We start from the raw sequence: 21,963 nt of genomic DNA on the forward strand, positions 1-21,963 counted from the left end.
CTGATAAGAGCGTTCGGTCTTCTTTTTTCCCCCCCAGTCATTTTTCTGATGAACAATTTTTGTAAATAAGAACAAGGAAAAGCTAAAAACCAAGTAATACGCTGTATCTATCTAGCACATTTGGCAAACCGCTAGCTTATGTAACTAAATACAGATGCACACACGAACGAAGCCTAATAAACAATTTACATGTTTATTTGAAAAATGTTAACAGTACAAATCAGCATGGGCAGAGCAGGCCTACTTAGCAATTGTAAGCCAGTACTTCTGTAGAATTGTTTCTTGAGACTTCACATAGCACTGCTGTCACCGATACAAAAAGCACATTGTTTACAAGTGCTAATGATTTTTATGAGTGGAAGGGGCCATAAAAATGTAAAGTGCTTGAAATATAAATCTGCTGTTTAAATTTTTGTTTTGGATATATAACACGTCAAATTGAGTAGCGCAAACGTTTGGTAGTGATATTTTCCTCGCAAGGCACGCTCAACCCTAGGAGACCTGAAACCAGGATGGGCAGCTTTGTTTAGGCTTGCAGGCACAGCTGATGTTTGCGATGCTCCTTCATCCTGTTCTAAGAATGCTATCTGGAGGCTTCAGGGCACCCTGAATTTCATCATCTCGCTGTTTAGGACAGCTGACCTGGTTTATCTACAGGCGCGAAGGCAGCCGGCTTCCTGTCCGAGGTGTGGAAAAGTGACTTCACAGAAGTTAAAACCGATGGTAGCCCTCAGGGTGGAAAGCTGTTTTATTCTGAAGCTTCTGAAAAGGCTGTGTGTTTATGAAGAGGCACAGGGAAATTAGCTTCGGGCCTCGGCCTGAGTGTCCCTGTTACCAATTAATCAAGTGACTTATTTTTCTTAGTAGGAAACAAACAAGGTATTAAGATCAAGTGCCAAATTTCAGGTCAACTAAAAATTTGTTTTTAAAAAAAACCCAGTAATGCCAAAATAAACACAGTATTAAGTACATGCTTTCTTGTCCAAATTATTTTTCCTGTCTGGAAGATCTGAAGGCAAGCTGATGGTAATCACAGGTACAGAGCTGACTTGATCCAGGAGAACGATGCCTCTGAAAGGTAAGTTTGCCTGGCATTAGAGAACAATATACAAAACAATTCAGTGTTCTAAAAATTAGATTTATTCTGCCACTTCCCAAACTTTAATTCAATGAATCAAGTAAGTATTACCTTCCCAATACCTCTTTTATGAAGCTAGAATGAAAACTTGATGGAAAACTGGTTCCAAAATGTACTGGTTCTGGTTTCAGAGGAGTCTTGTCACCCAGCTTCTACATCTGAAGTACCAGCAGGTACCAGCAATGTAGGTTCTATATGCCCAGTTTTATAGCAGCCTAAAGCTGTCTGCGGTCAGGAGCTACTTTGTCAGGCTCTGGCATTTAATTCTCTAAGACTAGCTAAAGCCTCTGGTTTTGTCAGTACTGCAGAACAGCATTGAAGACTTGGGACAAAGCCCTGACTTGCATCTGCAACTGTATTGTTCACCAAATAAGACCTTCTACTCATTCTTACTGGTTTACAATCACAAATGAAACCTTTATGACTTTACAGGACCAGTTTATACAGATAGCAAGAAAATGACTGTGTAGTTCTGGGCAGGGGGTGGTGGTGTTTTGATTTGGGGTTTTTTTTGTAGGGGGAGGGCGTCAGACCATCCTTACAATTTCTTGAAATACTCCAACAAGCTGTGCTCTTCAATTGGAAGAGAAATTACAGCAGGCTGCTTCCTCTGCTCTGTACTGATCTCTGCCGTGGACAGACCTTCAGACACTTTGAGAACAGTTTACGGGGATTAGAATTTTTTTTCATAGTTCTACTTTGTGCAAAGTTTTACATGTAGCAGTGCTAAGCTACTTACTGCTGTCAGGGGCACAAAGTGTTTCTTTGCTTTTTTCTGTTCTAACAAGTTACAAGAAGCACTCTGATCTGACAGCATGCTTTGTGAAACGTTGGGGGAAGCAAGGGCTCTTCTGTCACTGCAGTTTCCAACCTTCCTGATCTCCAACCCTCTGTCCTTCTAGCTCTGTCAGAAGGACTAAGGCCACTCGTGTTCCTGGGTGGATACATAAATTAACTGCACTCAGGGCCATTCAGAAGCGCAGCCAGTCAGCTGCATTTGAAGGCATCAGCTGTGCTTGTGAGGGATGAAGCATGCTACACGGTCAGGCGCTTCTCCTGAAAGAAGATACAGTTCTCAGTGTCAGGTCTTCCAGAACTGACTTGGGTGGCTTTAAAATGTACGCACTTGCCTATTCCAGCACTGATTTCTTAGTCACAGTTACTAATTCATCTTTCCAGCCCTTGTTTTGAGAGCTTGCTTCTCTGAAAAATATTACTGTAGCTGGTAACACACCGAGTGACGAAAGCCATCTGCAGTCAATCAACTTTATTTATGACCTTTTGCCACCGATGCTAGTACCAATTGCCATGGCTTGTAACACAGCTAGCTCCTCTTTGGAGAATTCCTGTACCAATTTGCAAAGCCAAACTTGAGGTCTTTCATAGCTACTGTAACAACTCCAGCACAGTAGGAGTACGAAAAGGTCGAGAGTTGTTTAGCTCTAGCTTCTACCCTCCTCTCTCGGGGCTATGTTAATGGTGCCTCACAATGTAGTCCTTAGAAGACTTGATAAAAATCTGGCAGCATGACAGCCAAGCTAAAGACATCTTCAATTAAAGATCTTCCCACATTCCTCTGAAATGCCTATGTGTCAAAAGGTCACTTGGAGAGGAAAGTTACCGGCAGCCTTTTCACTGAATTGTTGCCACCATCTTCCTACAGAACAGGGCTCCTTCTTGAGAGATTTTACTTAATGTTTTGCATTCATCAGAGAAAACAAAATATACTTACTTGTTTTCATAGGAAGGGAAAATCACCTTTAAGACTTTGAGAATAAGAGCAGCTCCAACGACTCCAACTACAATGACTTCCATCAAACTAAAGAAGATAGGTAAAGATCGAAACCAGAATCTGCACAACCCTTTTCTCAAGTCTTCCACCCACTGGCACATCACCTACAACCAAACAGGTAAAAACAAGAAGACAGGTTGCAAAAGTGCAAGTGAAGGTTTTGTACCTACCAGTGAATCACATCACATGGTGACATACTGAAATTTATGTATGCTTAAACGTGCATAAAAGCAGAATGGAATTGACTGGTGACTCAGAGCTCTTTCTCCTATGAAGTTTGCAGCAGCTGAAGGTTTAGTTCTCTGCACATCCTAGCAGAGTTCCCTGAAAGGAAAGGCCATTTGGAAAATAAAGGACACTTGAACAGAGCAGGGGAAGGGTGAGTTATTTGGCCTAGGCATAGAGAAGCTATTATACCACAGCAGTGTATGGCAGGGAAAGGGTTACTGACAGCCCAGGAGAGGGCTTACACCTTCTATAGCCTGTCTGTAACTTTCAGCCTACTACTTTGGCTATCCTGTCTCCACAGCAGGTTATGAAGTATTCCTTTCAGCCACGGAGGTGGCCACCAAGCCCATCCTCAACTAATCTGGAACTGAAACTTCTCAAGCCGTTACTGGGTTTCCTACAGTGGGCGAGACCAACCTCCCAGAGGGGTAAGCACTCAAGCAGAGTCAGAAAAAACAGGTGTAATTTAAAGCTAAACAATATTTGAAATTGTTATACATGCTTAGCTTCATACAATGTAAATATCACAATTCACCGTCATATCTGTAAGCTCGGAGCATTACAGGATTTACAAACCCATTTGATTCCTACTGGATTTAAAAAAACCCAAAACACAATTTCTCACTAAGGGTAATTCAGTATTGATTTTGTGTGGGGGTGGGTTGGTTTTTTTTGTTTTCTGGGTTTTTTTAAAGTTTCCTACAGTATGTCTGTAGAAGTCTGTTCTTCTTAGTGGTTGGCTGTGGGGATTTCTTAGACTTACGTGGAGATCAGTTACTGTTGGATACCTCACACAGCAGAGAGCCCTGGTCTTTAAAAATATAAAGCAGCAAAACAGTGCTCTACAAGTCAGTACTAGGTTAAGTAGGAATGGCAACTCTCTCTTCCAGAAATGAGTTATTGCATACTATGTTGCTTTTTCTCAAATTAAAAATAAAGGTCCAAAGACAAAGGTGTAGGAACGTTACATAAGTTCTTACCATCTTTAAATGGATGTTGTGTTTGGTGTCTACAGGAGGAAAACCCGCTATCTGAATCATAACAATGCTGGGTTGGTTTATTTGTTTTGTTCTGTAAATATCCACAAAGGAGGAAAACATAGTATTTGTATGCATTTCTGTATGGGGAAGAAAGTTTACACTCTCAAACTGTAATACTGAGTAACACAGCTCTATCTGCAGCATGTTACTACAAGTTTTTATTCTTGGAAATGTCACCAAGCTGTATGCATTTCACCTCTGGGGAAATGGGGAAAAAACCACAGAGGGAGGGGAAAAAATGCTGCTTCTCCTTTATAGACCAGTCTTTAAAGTTTTATACTAATAACTGAAACAAACAAACAAAACTACCTTGTAAGAAGATGGAGGTTCCACCCTAAGAGGTGTCTCTGGTAACTTGCCAGGTAATGTCTCTTCATCTACTGTAGTTTCTACTTGCCGGATGAGGTACTGACTGGTAGTTTGCAGCGGATCTTGAATATCTGAAGAAGAAAAGCTAGACTTAGAGGGGGGCTTGCTTTTTATTTGACTCACTATTCAGGAAAACAAAGACATCAATTTTTCCTTTGTCTCCTAATTGTGTATCCTGCTTAGGCTGGGCTTGGCTTTGTCATTGCAGTTATTATCAGGGTTTCGGCTGAGGACATTTCGGTTAAAAGGTAGATCCAGCACTGGTGGCAGAGTTGTATCATTGCTGAAAAGCAGTGGTTAAATTTGGTTAATTGGTTCAATTTTTCTTTTCCCTACTTAGTCTGATCAGCCCTGGAGAATAGGACTGTTGTCGTACCAGGTTAATGGTTGGACTTTAAAGGTCTTTTCCAACCTAAATGATTCTCTGCTGCATTTCTATGCTTATGGTACAGTTCTCACACGTTCACAGCAAGAACACAGAAGGCTGACTTTTTTTTTTTTTTTTTGACTGGCGTAGTTAACTTGGTAAGAAGCAGCAGCAGTGTTTAATTACTTTTTTTTAAAAGTTAATTAATTACAAAGCTAAACAGCCTTTAGCTGTGCCCTTAGCTGTACATTTCAGCTCTCACCAGATTAAATACTGATGAACTAGGTCAAAATATTCATGTCCTATGAAATCCTTGAGAGTTTTACATTAAGCAAAACTGAAATAAGATTAAGGCATCAAATAACCTCGCTTGCTTTTAAGTTATTCAAGTTTAATAACATAAAACTATTCTCTGGTTTGGAAGTGCCCCAGACAGGTATTTCCTCTCCAGTTTTCTCTTTCATTCTCAGGAAAAAGGGGGAGTTTTAGAGAAACTTCCATCATAGCACTGGGAGAGAAATTTATTCCTGTGAGATGTCTGGGCTGCAGATTGACAAGTACCAAGTGCTTCAAAGGAGAACAGATTTGAAAACAAACAAAATACCTAGAATGTAGAAGAGTTGAATTTAGGTGTGGGTTTTTTAAAAAAAAAACAAACAAAAACAAAGAACAAAAAACAAACCACATAAAGCAAAACACTTCCCTGTTAATGAAGAAACAGTTTCATTATGTAAGACACAGGAATAATGATGTTCTTTTGCACATCAACTACAGATAAAAAGTATTATGTAACAACTAAAAGAAATACCTTTTCCAGAGAGGTTGGGAAGTGTAAATAACACGTCGTTGTCCCTTGGGATGGAATACAGCATGCTCTCTTTCAAAGGGACAGTGTAGTTTGAATGTCTAAGTACTCTCAGGTCCTTTACTAAAATATCTATTTCTGTTACTTCTTCCTGCTGAACCTACAAGAGATGCAAACTTGTTGACATTACTGAGTTTAAAGCAAGAGTGAAGTAGGCTGGCAGAGAAAACCAGTCTTAGCACAGAAACTCCAAGCCATTAAGATGTAGACACAGGGATGTTATAACATGAATTTACAAGGTTTTACACACCACGCTTCCATAGACTATGGAACACATTAGACAATGTGCTGAACAGACTGGGTCTCTCTTTCTCCCTGCAAAAGCATGGGGGTCACTCCGTGGGGTTTTAACCATGCCTTAGATAGCTCATTACGATGTTCTTTCAGGGAGGCATTTTAAGGCATGGAAAACTCAAGTACATAGTGAAAGAGCACTTGCAAACTTTGAAAACGTTGCTGAGGCAAGACTGACACTTCTGCTTTTGCAGTAATGTTGCTTTTTTTGAACAACCAACATAACAGTTTTCTTCCTTCTCTTCCAGTGATGCACTGGAGCCATTTCACTTAATCACTGCAAGTATCGCTTATATATAACGCATCCGGCATAACTGCTACTAACATCAATAACTGCATTGCGAGGCCGAGAACTGACCGAAATCCAGAGTGTTTGTGAGCATAATTCTAGCTGCTACAGAGAAATATAAGTAACAAAAGAGGAATGAAGCATATGATAGTTTGACTCATGCTTTCAGAACGTGGACTCATTTTGCTTCAAACGTGCAGAACAATGTGATGAAACAGATAATTGCTACTGTCAGCTGATAATTAATGAGAAAGATGGAAAGCTTTTGACTTAAAGGAACAATTAAGGAAACAGCATTAGCTTTCTGGTTATTCTTACCTAGTCCCTATGAAAATGTGAGATACACTGTGATGTCTCAGTTTGAGATGTGAAATACACCACCACTACTGTATAACAACTGAATCAAACCCGGATATATTAGCCTCCTAACAGTGGGATAAACACCTCGTTGGAAAAGCTTCAAAACTCTCAGTGGCATTTTTCATTAACAGAATAAAATTTTTACATGATGCAGGTCCCTGTGAAAAATCCTACACGCTAAGCATGCAATTAATTAAGGATCAATGGTATTAACATAATTCCCCTTTAAAAGAAAACCAAAAAAAAGGCAGTGGAACATAAGCCAGCTTCAAAAGAGGTTGGCCACATGTAAAATGCAGATGTACTGAAACAAAAATATGACACTTCTGCTGGCTTCAGCAGCTGTATCTTCTCTCCAGAACCTCTCTGGTTGGAAAAATAACTATACGTTATAGGTGATTTGAGAACTCAGTTCTGCGCGTTTCAGTCTCAGCGAGAATTGTAAGCACTCACATTCACTGGTATTTGTGCAGATACAGTTAGTTTTCTGTTCATCAAAATCCATGTTCATTATCAAGATTTTTATTCAAATGAATTAAATTATCTTACATGCAAAATATTCTATGGCTAAGTTCTCAGGGTTTGAGGGCTTTCACAACAAGCCCACCAACCATAAGAATTTGCCTCTGCAAGTTCCCCATGCTACATGCTTGAAACGCTTTGTTAGTTTGGAATAAACAGTGAGGAAAACCTCAGGACTCAGAATAAGCCCATGCCCCTTTTATTTATTTTGTACATTCTTTTGTAAACAAAGTATTGCTGTGAGTCTGACTTTGGTTGCAAAAGTGCATGTGTTGAAAGAGCATGTGACAGAGTTAATGATATTCTCACAAGCTTAAGGGGAAGTCATCCAACACTTCATTATTAAAATACAAATAGAAGCATTAAAACTTGAAGTCTCCTCATGAAACACCCCTGCTACTATACAGGCAACTTAGGTTGGTATTATCTCCCTCAGTACTGTGCTGGCTAGCATTAGATTATATACTTCGTGCTCTAACCACCAGCCAGACACATGTAAACCTTTTAATCCTTGGTAACTATTTGCCTCTTCTAAAATAAAAACAAGCAGAACACCGAGAAGTTTTTTTACCTGTTTTCCATCAATTTCTGTGATTTCTTCCTGAATGACAATCAGCTGCAAATCAGAACTGGATGCCAAAGGCCACTCGTGAACCATGATGCGAACACTGACAGTTCCCAGGCGCTGCTGATCTGGTAAGTTATTCAAATTTCCATTCTCCACTGTTAAGACACATTGTCACAGTTTTTGAAGAGAAACCACCCCAGCCAGAAAGCAGTATACAACCATGGGGCAAACACTTGCAACTCTGACATAGATGCCTTCGCACATGCAGCATCTGAATGGAAAAGTCATTACAGCTACAAAGGACCCCAGCATCAAACCACAGATGCCTGAAATATGTACTATGCTGATGTCCTTAACACTTCCAGTAACCACTGCTACAAGCAGTAGCAATCTGGGCAGCACGTAAAACAGATGCGATGATTTTTTACCAGTATATCACCAAATCAAGCTTGGAGGAGGTCTCATGAGACAACAGAGCAGACAACAGCAGTGCTGTACAACCCCCAGCCTGAGACAGCTTTCAAACAATGTCGTGTCCCTGCCTTTGAAGTTTGCATTTAAGCAGTCTTTGGCTTTGCTGTTGCTGTGTTGTTACTTTAGTTGTCCAAAGGAGTTCATAAGAGCAATGCCACAGCCCAGCCAGCCACCTGTGTAAACATTTTCATTTGCACAACATTCCCCTTCCTCTCAATACAGAAACAAATACATTTTTTCCACACACACTGCACATACTACTCAAGGCGAGAGTCGGTTCCCTCCTACCCACCCACCCCTGCCCCATTTTCATGTGTGACCAGTGACACCTCAAACTCCCTCCCTACCCAAAAGCTTTCAGCTATTTCAATGACTTAATATTCCACAAGCACGCAGAGAACTGCTTTTCTACCCTTGCTGTTTCTGCATAGACGTAGTATCCTCCTCCCAACTACTGGCCTCTGCTCCAGGTGAGGGCATGCCAGAACTGAAGTGCTGCAGGAGCAGGAGACCAGAGGTGACAGGTCTCTCTGGCACGCAGACAGCAAGGTACGTGAACTGGGACTGAACTGGCCCATCCCTAAGCCACCAGGGCTGTGTGCCACCTGCAGCTGAGCCTAAAAGGTGGGAAGGCTGGACTGGTGCCCTTCAGTTACACAGGAACAACGCAGTGGGCTCGTTACTTTTATGCTATGATCCCTTTCCTCACACAGCTATTTTGTTTATATTAAATATAGACAAATACTCTGGCATCATTTAGCCACATCTTAAATTGCAAAAATAAGTGGCAGAAGGAACGAGGTTAGAGAGAGAGACAAAGGTTCCCTAAAGAAGTGGGCCAGAGCAATAACGTAGTTGCTGAATGTTTTCCAACCTAGCAGCAGCAAGCATACGTTGAAGGACCAAAGCTTCAAAGATGCCATGTAGCTGCAGCTCCCTGTGGTCCCAACCTTTCGTGTGTCAGACCGCTCAATACCCACTGCATTCAACAGGAGTGAAAGATATGCTTCCAAAATTGACAGTTGTGGGGATTACAGGTGCCAAGCGTGCCCCGAGAAGCGTCGGACCACCACCATTCACGAGACTTGGTCTCTACTCTTACATTCAAGAGCATGAATATTTAGCTCGTTTGGTTTTTGCATACATACAGGAGTATTTCCCCCCTCTGTTAAAGGCTAACAAGTATCTCTATATTCCTTTAGCGTTTAACAAACATCTGAATCTACTGTCAAGGATTTAGTAAGTAAATAGTATAACCATTACTTCACAGATAAACAGAGAGGTACTGTGCTGAGGACTCAGACCCAAACACTAAGACAGAGAGTTCCAGGCTCCTAGCACCCAGGTCAAGTAAGTATTTTTCTCACTGTTTCAGATTCATGTTCATAATAGTTGTCACTGCAAGCTATACAACTATGATTTGGGAAATTAATAGGAACTAGAGTGCTCAGTATCCCTCAGCATGAGTCAATAAAATCAGATGCATTTTTCTGGAGTCAATTACCTTGCAGGCAAAAGACATTTTGCTGTGTTTTTCTGCCCTAGGATATTAAAAATAGAAGCAATAGGACCACAACTATCCCAGAAAAACAGAAATGAATTACTGCTCTCCCTCTCCAGAAAAGGAATAGTGTCAAATTAATAATTGATCATGTTTGGGAAGGAAGGGTTCAAGAAACAAGGTCATGGCTCAGAGAAGCAATTTAGAAAAAGCATGAGTACTCTCTAAGTAAATATCTGATTGTAAGGACAGGATGACCTCAGAAAACAAGCTAGAGACCAATTGCACCTGATCCATCAAGAAATCATTCTGAATACAACAGAACCTTAAAGCAAATGAGCATAATGGCCCTTTTAAAATTAATTATACAGTATGCTCTGTGTATCTCAAAAAATCACGGTACTATATGGTCTTTCACAAAAGGTATAGCATTGAATCAGTGGAAAAAATAGCAGTTTCAAATGATTCAAAGTCATTAACCGCTGCAGGACACTAGCAAAACTGCAGTATTTGTGCTATAATATCTTATACAGCAGAAACTCGTTTGTCCAGTAGACACAGAAATGAGATAATTAAAAGATCTTCCTAACAGTAATTCATACTTTTGTAATTTAATCTCCTTTTGGAAACATGCCAACCAACCTAGGGACAAAGCCATTAGCAGGGTGGAGTTGCATCCTTCTGTTTACATTGTCTAGCTTGTAGTGCAAAACATTCTTTTGAAAAGATAGGCAGGGTCTGGATTTCAGATTAGACCATTTTCATGTAAGCATGTGAATGTGGCTTGAGAACAAGGTAGTAAGATTTTTTTCCCATCCATTTTAGTAGCAAAATTACTCTACCTTGGGAGATGATTTGCATCTACAATGCTCAGGTTCGCAGAGTATGAGAACATGTAGTCATTGTAAGCTTTGGTTACTGGATAACAGGGAAGCCAAATAACCAAAGGGGAGTGGAGGGGGAGGAGGGAGAGAGAGAGAGAGAGAGAATACTCACATATGACTGTTTGACATGTTATGTGGGCAACCCCGCTTTTCATAGGAAAATCATTTAGATATACCTGTCCATTAACATAGGTGATATTAAAAACAACCTGAAAGAAAGACAAACAGAGTGAGTTGTGTGGTTTCTGGCCCTACGCTACAATTCTGTTCTGAGGAACACACTTGGTACTGACTGATGTCAGACAAAACAATGTATTTGCTTCCACATGCAGACTTCGTTTCACTGCATATTAATTCACTGAATACATAGAAAAACTGGACAAACCTGTCCTTTGTGAAATTCTCCATTGGTTTTCAACATCATAACATTGACTCTGATCGTTTCCTGGAAAACAACAGTGAGAAGAGATGTTAAGTTTCTAAGGAAACACATAAGTCACTGCGGGCCACAGGCAACTTCCATTCACTGTCCTGACAGAACGGCCACACACAGTCCCCAGAGCACGCTCCCAGGCTTTCTATCCAGCAGACAGAAGAAAGAGGAATATGCTTACTTGTTTCATGTAAGGGTTGGGTTGGGTTTTTTCGCCTCTTTTTAATAAAGAGGGCTGATGAGAAAGAATGACAGCTGCATCCCCTTATGTACAGTGTTTTTTGAAAGATCATAATCAAGCTAAATTTTCAGGAGAACTTGTTTTACATTGATATAATGGAAAAGAAGTCTCTCATATTGGCTAAAAAATAATAGACAATACAAGGTAAAAATCAGAATCTCTGCAAATGGTTTTTAAGCACTCCACTTAGTCTTCAAGATGAAGTATAATTTAATATGTGTTAGCCTATGCTAAAGAACACTCAGTTTTGTCAGTATCAGCACCAATCCTGTTTCTTTTCTTTGGTTTATCATTCCCAAATTATGCCACCAGGGATACCTCCAAACTCAGAGCTAATGGGGATTTGCTTCTTTCTTTCTAACGCCAATTGCTGTGATTTATCGACTCACTCATTCTGTCCCCTCATTTCCCCCCTGTAATTTCAGGGGCTATTTTCCAGATGGGACCTTAAATCTCCCAGTCCTGCCCCTGACAAAACCTACATAGAAAAGCCAAGTCTCTCTTGGACATAGCCAGAAGTAACGATTACTACACTGCCTTCCTGAGCCACGTCTTCAAAAATAATGTTAAGCTCCCTGTTTGCCTTTGGGAAGCCTTAAATGATTCTAATCATGTTTCATTTACCTCTGGAAAACCTCTCCATACCATCAGCACCTTTTTTAACTTTGTGTTTGAGTCATGGTTTCAAAACTAACAGCTGAAAAGTCACGTCTCAATAAAAAGTTGAACTTGTTCAGAACTTGAAATAAAATAAAAATTTAGATACATAAAAAGGTTTTTCATTTGGGATTTTTATAAAACACTAAATTTTCAGCCAGGAAAGACTTTAAATATACAGTACCTAGGATAATACAGTCTCAATTCACGAACAGAGAGCTTCTCAAGTCTGGCTATAATGTAAACAAACAAACAAAAAAAATTCCTCAAAACAACAGGTGTTAATTGGTATACACAGGTAGCCAGAACGGCCAAAAACTGGAAAACAACATCCAAATCTGATTCAGCAGAAATCTGGCATCACAGGAAGCATGTTTTAAAACCTAACACAGATAATCTTTTGGTTGGAAATGATTCGTCATTGACGCTTTAGATGCATTTGTCAAACCAGTAAGAAAACTCTCTGGCCACTGAGACCGAAGAGAAATCTCTTTCTTGATACCCCTAGCTATTAAAAGTAAATTAAAATTATCAACTTGCTTAGAGAACTGGGAGTCTGTAACTGAAAATATAAACCAGATTAATAAATATAATCATAGGATGTAATCTATTGTTATCCTGCAGTTCCCTCAAACTACTTATTTTCTGCACATCTTTTAAGAATTCTGTATATTAAAAATTTAAAAAAAATCATCGAACTTACAGCTCTAGCATTCAGAGCTGTACGTCTTTTACACCCTCAGACTGCTTAACAGATTACCAAGACCTTGTCATTACTTCCTAGGTTTTTTTGTTTTCTGGGAATTCAAAGGGCATGAAAGGATTTTCCAGGCAGTTTTAGTAATCTGTTGGGTTTTAAGCCTCAAATGAGATCTGAGTCCTTTTACACAGAAAGTATTCCGCAATCTTTTTCAACATCTGCAAAGCGACTCACTGAGATTACAAGAAGGAGGAAATAACTGATGGCCTGTAATTGCTGAAAAAAAAGGAAAATCCTTTCTATTCATTTTTTTTTAATTTAAATGCTTTATTTGAAAATGAATGGCATGGGGCAAGATAGATATGCTCAACAATTGAGCATTAAATGTACAAAATGAGCTATAGAAATCATATATATATTTATTATTAATTTTCTCCAAAACAGCAATCAATTCTGTTGACGTAGTATCCACAGGCACTAACATGAATTCTAGTACATACTGAAAAATTGCACTTGAAGAGCACATTACATGTTTAAGAAATTAAAATATTTCAGCGGATCACTTCCATGCTGTCAAAGTTACAAGTAATAGATCGCAGCATGCAGACAAGTCAGACAGCTTAACTGCTTGCTGCCTCTGCCACTAAAAGAAGAGTGTAGATCTCTGCAGCACATCATCTTTCCCTGTCCTTTATGCAAAGTCAGTGAGACAATTTACCTCATTAAACTGGCAGGAAAACTTTCCCTTTTTTTTTTTTTGCCAAGTTATTCTTTTGTCAGTTGAACAAGAAAGAGCCAGACAAGCACAAGAGATGCAAGAACCCAGCCGGGAGGAGGGAGCTAGTCTGCTTGTTCTGATGGCCACAGGCTGCTGGGTTGGCTCTGCCTGCCTGTCCTTGCAGCAGCATCTTAGGAGAAGCCTGTCCTCACCATCATCTCAAGAGATGGCGGTGCATCTCCTGAACAGGTTCATAAAGCTACTTAATAACAGAGCAATGATTAATAATTACTACTCCACTATAGCAGCTACACCATGACCCTTGCAATTTTGTGTTCACAAGCAATGGAGAACTCATATTTTTGCCATTTCCGTGACCAGTCTGTTCACATCCAGATCCAAGAAATTCTAGTGATAACTTCCCATATTCTGTACGTCCATTCTCCTGAGTAGTCATATGTTCCTGTTTTGCCCCTTCACTGAGCAGTCTCACCAGACTTGATGCCAGTCTTGCCAAGAAACATTACAAATAGATCTCAACTTTTGGTGCTAAAAAATAATCAGCTTTCAATTGTTCTTGCTCCAAACATTCCTAAACTGATACAGAAACCAAGGACCAGAGGAAGACCAATTCTTCCAGACTCAAAATCAACTATACTGATGTCATTCCCAACAGACTGCTTAAAGCTCTCCAGTGATGTCCAAAAATCTCACACTCTCCTCAACTATTTACTCTACTACTTGGCTACCTTGAACATTAAGTTTTCCTAAGGTCTAACCTGAAGCATCTTTGCTGCAATTTATGAACAGGTCATTCGTTACTCTTCTTAACACCTTCCCATGGAAAATAACAGGCCTCCAGCTCAGTCTTCCTGATTTTATGCTAATGTTCTCAGCTCACCCAATCCTTCCTCGGAGGTTAGCTCCTCACTGCTGTCTTCCCATGACTTCCCACCGCTCTTTCCTGCAGCACCGCACCCAAAACTCAATGGGTTCCTGCTGTGGCCAATCTTCTTGACCCTACACACTCCATACCATAATCTATGTGAGAGAAAGAACCACAAGGTGCATGCTGGGCAGGAGGGCTGGGGGAAAGAGGAAGGGACGACTACAAGCAGCTCACAGGAGAGCAGCAAAGCGCTGTCCCAGCTGACCTGCTTTCACCCACAGCAGCGGATGGGGGAGGCACAGCATTCCCCCAGCTGCCAACACAACCTCAGCTGGTATCCCCTTGATATTGGCTCACAAATAAGTGCTCAAGAGCCATACGTTATTTATGCTTGCTATACAGGGAGGGAAATGGACCTGGCAATCCAACAGCTCTTGTACCATGCTTTCATGATGAAATGCCTGGCCTGACAAGCCACACTTGCTAGAAAGTGCTCCGGTGATAACTTCAATACCCATCTTCCCAGTCCTAGGGCTGAAGTCTCACAGACTTCTGAAACATCCTTTAATTTCAATGGAGAAAATACTTTTTTATGTTACCATAATAAAACTCACTGTTTGGGGAGGGGTGGTGTTTTATAGAAATGTCTTGTTTCTGTGTACTGCACTACTAACAAAAGTAAATAACCCCACATCACTTACTTTGTGTATCAAAAGCATACTAAGCCAATCCTGTAGTCACAAAGTCATTGAGAGCACGACATGTTCCTCTGCAGTAATCCACAATATTGCACTCCTGAGTTCTGGAGAAGCCTGAACTATGAGTGTAAAACTTGTTTGTATAACTTAGAATAACAATATCATGGCAATTCACATAAATTTCAGACAGTCCTGTAATTTTAAAAGGTCCTGAATTCACTGGAATATTTCAGAAAGCTGCGTTTTGAGAGTCAGAACCAAAGGACAGCCCCAAGAAGCAATTCAGGTCCCTAGGAATCAGGCTGTGCTTTCAGCTTACCATCGACACCCACTCCACCATTCACAGCACCTCACCCCTTCCTCTGCAGGGGAATGCCTTCACACAATGTGCTCCAATCTGCACTAAAAATGGCCCTATCATTCTTAATGCTGTTATAGGATGTAGATGTCTCTCCTGAGTTTTCAGAGCATTTCTCATCACTGCTTTAGTGCTCCAGCAGTGATTTTTACAGTGGTAACAGCACTTCTACGACAAACGCATGTAATTCTGTTCTAGGACAGCTGGGCAACAGGAGCTGGCAACATACATGACAGTGAACTAGTGAATTTTGCAAACTTGAAGCATTAGAGATCAGCAGATAGTGATCATTTTCTAATTCTTTCTCTTTCACCATGTGCTGCAACAGAACCCAGGAGTGTCAAGTGGGGCAATATAATCCAAGTAGCAGCAGAAATGCAATATGGGGAAAAGATGGCAGCAAAGAATATAAAGCATATGGCATAAGTTGAAAGGGAATATTCATCAATTCTTAACGACTCTCCATACAGATGCCACACAAATTGACAGAGAACGTTTCACCTAATCTTATAGCCTTTTACGAAAGATGCTGCACAAGACAAAGCTGTTGGGTCTAATCGCGCATGAACTTCAAACAGATCTGATTACAGAATCACGGGAAAACTTCCACAGGCAGTGGATACCTGATGGGATGCACTGTACGCTTTCTCCCAGTGCAGAGTAACTGTGCAGTCCTACACAACTGCATTAGTCACACAAACCTGATCTAGATTCAGGCACTAGCGACCAGCCCACTCAAAGCACAGCTGTTCTCTATTGAGGCTCTCCGAACAAGGCTCTTTCTGCACCAGAAGGCCTGTGGGAAGCAGAGCAGGCAGCACTAGGAACAGATGGCATAGTGCCTTGCAAGATGGCCAGCTTGACAGAGACTTGAAAGACAGACAATCCCCTCACAGCAGTTATGCAGACACTATTGGGATATCCTGTCTGCGACAGGAAAATACAAAGTCCAGCTAAGGCTGCCAAACAGATAAGAAATAGACAAAACTAAGAACCTATTTCTAAATTTGAAAATAGATTATGGGAAAAAGAGTGTTCAAACAGACAAACAAAACTACCATCCAAACTCATGCCATTTGAATCCTGGCACCCGCATGGACAACTGGCTCCAAATAGTGTAACTGTGTATTTGCAATCCAGGGCTCTGTGATCTGTGCTGCTCGTCATTTTTTCATCAGGCTCAAAACAGAGCTATGTTGTAGGATTAGTCTTAACTGCAGTCAGGCATAACTGAGTTAAGAAATAATCATGGTACAAGTTTGACATGACAAGTTTGCATGATGATAATTAGTCCCTCACATTTTTCGAAATTTTAGTACAAAATCTTCTCCAATGAGGTCTGGTACTATTCAACTCCATGATAATAATTTAGCATAAGATAATGAAATCAAGTCTTTGAAAGTAACTGAAGCTGAACTATCTTTGTTAATATAAAAATCTAACATGATGCTTTTGCTTTGCTTTTCTAAACAAGCACACTTACGTTCTTCCTTGCTCAACGATGATTCTTAGTATAATATTGGTTATCCCTTCCTTTGCCCTACATATGTTGCTAGAATTAATCACGTTTGCTTTCTCCCTATTAAATCAACTCTAATTATGAATACTTAGTCTCACATCACCAGGACATGGTTGCATCATACTGCTTTAATTTAATCAAATATGCACGGAAAGATGATGTCAGATCTTCTAGGCATAAAGTTCAGAACATGTGCCAGGCTGTTAATCGAGAAACTGTCATAAAGCAACTAAAGAAACATTTTAGCATGTCACTATCGGCAAGGACAAGTCCTTCTTTGCTTAAAATACATTACACACACTGCATACATACTCAAATGGTTGATGCAGTGAAGATTACTTTCTTCTGTCGTGAAATCATCCATCCACAAAGAGGTTTCTTACAGCCAACAAATAATCTGAAAACTGTTTTTCAGGCAACTAAACTAAAAGAAAGAAAAGTCCGGTAGGCAAGTATGCCATTTAGAAAGAACACTGCTAAACCTAAATTATCAAGATGCAAATAGAGTAAGCAAACAACATAGCATTAGTATTCATCCCACTGTGCTTTTAGCCAGTTCCTATCAGCACATTAAAAAAATACTCTAACACACAAAACCTAATTCCTGACCTTGTACCAGAAAAAACACATTAATGTGAAGGTCAGTTATCTTATTGCATCATTCCCTGCCTTTGTTTTTTCTTAAAGAAAAAACCAACTTTGTCTAATATCAATCATTCTAAAATCAAAACACACATGCTAATGTTTAAAAAAAGTCCAGATTACAAAACAGCTGATTTAAGAAATGACAAGTATTGCACAACAACAGAGGCATTCACATTCCAGAGCTGAACAAAAGCGCTTCAGCCTTAAAAAATGTTATTCCAATGTTTCAGGTTTTTTCCTCAGTCCTTCCATTGTGGTTGATGTAACATCATGTCCATCAACTTGGAGGTAAACTTTAATACCACATACGAGAATTACAAAATGTGAAGCTATCAGTAGTATGCTGCTCACAGAACTGTAGAGGGCACAGCCGTGGTGTCCAGGCAAAGCCAAACTGAACATGTCGATGCTGCCTGCTCCCAAGCGTTCTGTAGTCCCAAGCCATTCTGAGGTAAGACCACAATTATTCTGCCCCCATTGTAAGCTTGTGGCTTCTGAAGCCAACGTGACAATGTGGCATTTCCACGCTGCCTATTCCTGCTGCCTAGGCACTTCCATTCCTACCAGGCCACCATAAACCAATCCACGCTCAAAACCCAGCAATTCTCCTACTCAAAACTTTCTCAACATGCATTGTTCCTTTTACATCAAAAATAATCCTGTATGTACAAAAAGAAACAGTACAGGAGGAAACACAAGGTTTTACATGTTTTCAAGTTTGAGATTTAAAAAGAAAAAATACTAAAGACATGTACGTTCTCTTTTTGACTCTTAAAAAGAGCTTTTCTGCATGTACTTACACCACTACACCAGCAAAAAGCTAAAAAAGTGTAAACTCTTCCAACTAGGAAAACCTGAGCTAACAGACCACCTAAGCAGTATGGCACAAATGAACAAACTCAGCCCCACCAACAGCACAGCTATGCCCGTAAAGCATTACACTCCTGCCACCAAGTCAAGCCCTATTCTGTTTCTGACCCCAACCTGGCTTCCACGGGACTGCTCTGGCACCCCTGCGCCATGCTCGCTCGCGCTTTCAGGTCCAAAGATAGCACGCACAGATGTGCCTCCGGATTTTGTACAATTGCCAGCTGTGACAAACAACTTTAATGCTATTAAGTTGAAGTATTGGTGTGAAAGCGTGACAGTTTCTGGGTAGAAGGTAAAGCAAGATTACAGGTTTATATTCCATCGCCACTTCACGTGTCTTTTAGCAAATTCAAGCTAGCGCTCCCTTTCTGAGAGGGACGAGCAAAGTACCCGAGGACCGAGATCTCTCTGCTCACTTTAGTGAGCCTGACTTCAAGCACTCATGCACTTTCATGGGCATCTGAAGATCTAGATCCCCATTTTGACATCAGCGCTTGGCAGATCTCTCTTCAAACGTTCATAGGAGCAGCAGAAACCAGGAAGTGAGCCCAGGAATCCTGCTCCGCAGCACAGGATATGCCAGCGCAGGGCCTCTGTCAGGCTTTCTTGGAAACATTTTATTAAAAAAAAAAAAAACAACAAACACACTGGAGGAAAAAAAGCTGTAATAAATTTACTCACATGCCAGCAACTTCACGTTGGCTAGGCCAGCGACTACATACCCGCCACGGCTCTTCCCACTTTGCAGTCTCACACTTTGGAGTTCACAATTGTAACAATTAGAGGATGTATTTAGTCATGATTCAAGTACAGACAAAAGAACCCCAAAGTTCTCTTCTGTAATTCCACAGGTCAAAGCTCACTGGTGCCACGGCACATCTTTTCATTCCCACTGAGAAGATCTTCTAGGGAATATCCAAAATATCCCTTCCACTTTTTAAAAAGCCACCAAATTTATTTGAAAACTAATCTTACCAGAACACAACACAGGTACTGGAACAGAAAAACAGATGGCACGATGCCCCGTAATACACCAACACATGAAAACCCTTTTCTTGGTTTCAGTACAAAAATCATGAGGAGCAAACGTGGACCTAATGCCCTGCACGCTCCTATAGCACTGAACCATCAAGATGTGCGTAGACAAGCATATAAAAAATACAACATAAATACATCTACATTGCATAGAAGTAGGTCTCTCCCCCCCCCTCAACCTGTCAGATATTTATTTCAGCATATCAAATCCTATAAACGAATCGTTACAGGGAGGGAGGCAACATTCCGTGCACGGTAACCGAGTTTGCGGCTGACGCATAATCATCATTTTGTCCTTCTGTAACGTTTCTGTACGGTCTGACCGCCGCGCACCGGAGCAGCAAGTCAACCGCCGCAAGCGGGGGTAACGCACCTTCGGCTGCCAAGCGCTACAGCCGCAAAAACACCGCCCGCCGCCCGGCTCGGCGCGGCTCGGCTCGGCACGGCGCGGCACACCGGTGCCAGCGGCTTCGCCCGCCCGCCCGCCCGCCCTCCCCCGCCGCCCCGCCGGTGCCGCTCGCCCGTCCCCGCCCGCCGCCCCCGCGGCCAGGAGGCGCCCGCGCCGCCGCCCCAGCCCGGCCGGGTCCGGCGCAGCGCTCGGCGGGGCAGCGGCAGCGGCAGAGCCGGGGACCGGCCCCAGCGCGCCCCGGCCCGAGCCCGTCGGTACCTGGCCCAGCTGCAGCGGCGCGGCCGGGCCCAGCAGCGCGGCGGCCAGCGACAGCAGCAGCGGCAGCAGCTCCCGCCGTCCCAGCGCCGCCTCCATCTTGCGACCCGGGAACGAAAACAAAGTGAAACATCAACAAGCGGCGGCGGCGGCAGGGGCGGGGCGGGGCCGGGAGGAAGCGGCGGAGGCGGTGGCAGGGGGCCGGGCCGGGCCGGGCCGTGCCGAGCCGGGCAGCCCCAGACGGTCTGCGCCGGGCCGCCTCCTCCCCGCCGCCCCGCCCCGGCACAACCCCGCGCAGCCGCCCGCCCGCCGGCTGTCCCCCGCAGGCTCGGGAATGACCCTTTTTCTGGGAGAGGGGCAGGTTTAGCCAGAACAACAGCTGAACCTGCGCCCCCCCGCCACCGGCCCCGCCGTCGCCGGGAGAGGCCGAATTCGGCCCTGCAGAGCCACACGTGGGCACCTGCCTGCTCCTACAGATGCCCGTGACCGTTACTAGATGATTACAGCCTTTGCGTAATGAGAGAATTACCCATATAGCTAATGTTAATAATTACTGCTATTAATGAAATGGCCGCCGTGCGCCCGTCGGGCCGCCGTGCCTCCCCTCGCTGCCGTCGGGAGCAGCCGCCGCCCGCAAGGGCGGTGCGGCCGGGGCACGGCGGGCGGTGCTGAGCACCGCTCGGCAGGGAAGGTTTCTGGAAAGCAAAACCAGGCAGCGTACGGCAGAGGAGAGTAGAAGGAGTCATCAGAAAGGAAGAAAGCCCCAGGTAAATGCGAAGAGCTAGAGGTCGTCAACCTAGAGGTGAGAAAACGGAGAACTTCACGGCAGCAGTAAAAACCGTGGAAGCCTCAGGCAAAGAGAAAGGAAACAACCTGGGTCTCCGAAGTCCTCAGTGGATACAAAGACAAAAAAGTACTTTATTTACAACGCGAAAGATTGCTGTTACCTGTTCGCAAGAAATTTTCTAACGGTAGGGGTGGCAAACAGTTAATAGTTTCTCTAGGGAGGTTTTAATACAGCCCAGGCAATATATCAGCTGTCCCGTTGAAGCAGTCTGTAGCCTGACTTTATATTGTTCTATGACTCCCACTTGGTTGATAGTGAACGTAAATCAGAGAACCCACAGAAACTTTGTATTCTACATGCAGACTGCATTCATGAGATACTGATACAAACATCTTGCACAAGATACCAGGTGTTGGAAAACGAGGCCTAAGAGAGCTACACATTGTGAGGTGTATTTTGTACACATTACGTGAAAACCTCAAATATTTCATCCCTAAACACCTTTATTATCAGTAGTTAGTACTATTTTAGAGATTAGAAAAAATAAAGCTGATTAACTGCCTTCTCTGTAATCACACAAATCAGTAATGAAAGAAGCGATAACAACTCTGACATCTTGATTTCCACCACCTCTTTTTACCATCACCGAGTTTACCTAGTTTCTTTTAGACCTGTCCTTAAGATTTTAATTTTTTTTTTAAGTTTTGTAAACTGAAAGAAGTCTGTGAAGGGTCTGTTCACTGTGCAAGTCTCACATGGCAGAGGACTACGTGGTCAGTCAGCTCCCCAATGAGATGTTTTGCTGAATCTCGTAAGGGTAAGAGTCTTTGGGGATATGATGGCAGCTACAAGAATGCACCTCTTGTTGGCAGTTGCAGTCATTTGCATGTGCTGGTGGGAGGAAGTGTAAATTACTTAAATTCCTAACTATGAGTTGCACTCTGCATAAATGAGAGTGGGGCTTGCCTCCCGACAGTCCTTGATAAGCAAAAGCAAGCTGCAATACTGTGTTGTCTTGTGTATTAGATTCATGACTAAAATGTTCACAAAATGTACCA

At 42.2% G+C, this 21,963-nt stretch overlaps 1 protein-coding gene and 1 long non-coding RNA gene across 3 annotated transcripts; one reads left to right on the forward strand and one right to left on the reverse strand.

The window, feature by feature from the left end:
• Positions 1-174: 174 nt before the first annotated feature.
• GINM1 (glycoprotein integral membrane 1) lies at positions 175-20,879 on the reverse strand. Of its 2 annotated transcripts, none has more exons than XM_037392684.1 (8): positions 20,673-20,879; positions 11,077-11,136; positions 10,804-10,900; positions 7,836-7,987; positions 5,743-5,899; positions 4,508-4,638; positions 2,871-3,034; positions 175-1,071 (listed from the first exon to the last, which is right to left on the reverse strand). In XM_037392684.1, exons 1-8 carry the CDS (start codon positions 20,862-20,864, stop codon positions 963-965), a joined length of 1,062 nt encoding a protein of 353 aa, XP_037248581.1. In that variant the 5' UTR covers positions 20,865-20,879; the 3' UTR covers positions 175-962. The 2 variants fall into 2 exon arrangements, with proteins under 2 accessions (XP_037248581.1, XP_037248582.1); XM_037392685.1 differs by lacking the exon at positions 20,673-20,879 and adding an exon at positions 20,122-20,286.
• Positions 3,041-6,673, forward strand: LOC119150278. Its single transcript, XR_005104998.1, has 2 exons — positions 3,041-3,586; positions 6,342-6,673. It is a non-coding gene; the product is annotated as an uncharacterized LOC119150278 (long non-coding RNA).
• Positions 20,880-21,963: the final 1,084 nt, after the last annotated feature.

Source organism: Falco rusticolus, chromosome 6 (genome assembly GCF_015220075.1).
Source record: "Falco rusticolus isolate bFalRus1 chromosome 6, bFalRus1.pri, whole genome shotgun sequence".
Taxonomy (NCBI): domain Eukaryota; kingdom Metazoa; phylum Chordata; class Aves; order Falconiformes; family Falconidae; genus Falco; species Falco rusticolus.

What these genes read in the sequence shown, in the direction of transcription:
- GINM1 (XM_037392684.1), bottom strand. Translation starts at nt 20,864, where the DNA reads ATGACTCCTTCTACTCTCCTCTGCCGTACGCTGCCTGGTTTTGCTTTC. An exon ending in TCCCAACCTCTCTGGAAAAG is followed by an intron (nt 4,639 to 5,742) that starts GTATTTCTTTTA and finishes TTTCTTCTTCAG; the next exon opens with ATATTCAAGATCCGCTGCAA. An exon ending in AACCTCCATCTTCTTACAAG is followed by an intron (nt 3,035 to 4,507) that starts GTAGTTTTGTTT and finishes GTTTGGTTGTAG; the next exon opens with GTGATGTGCCAGTGGGTGGA.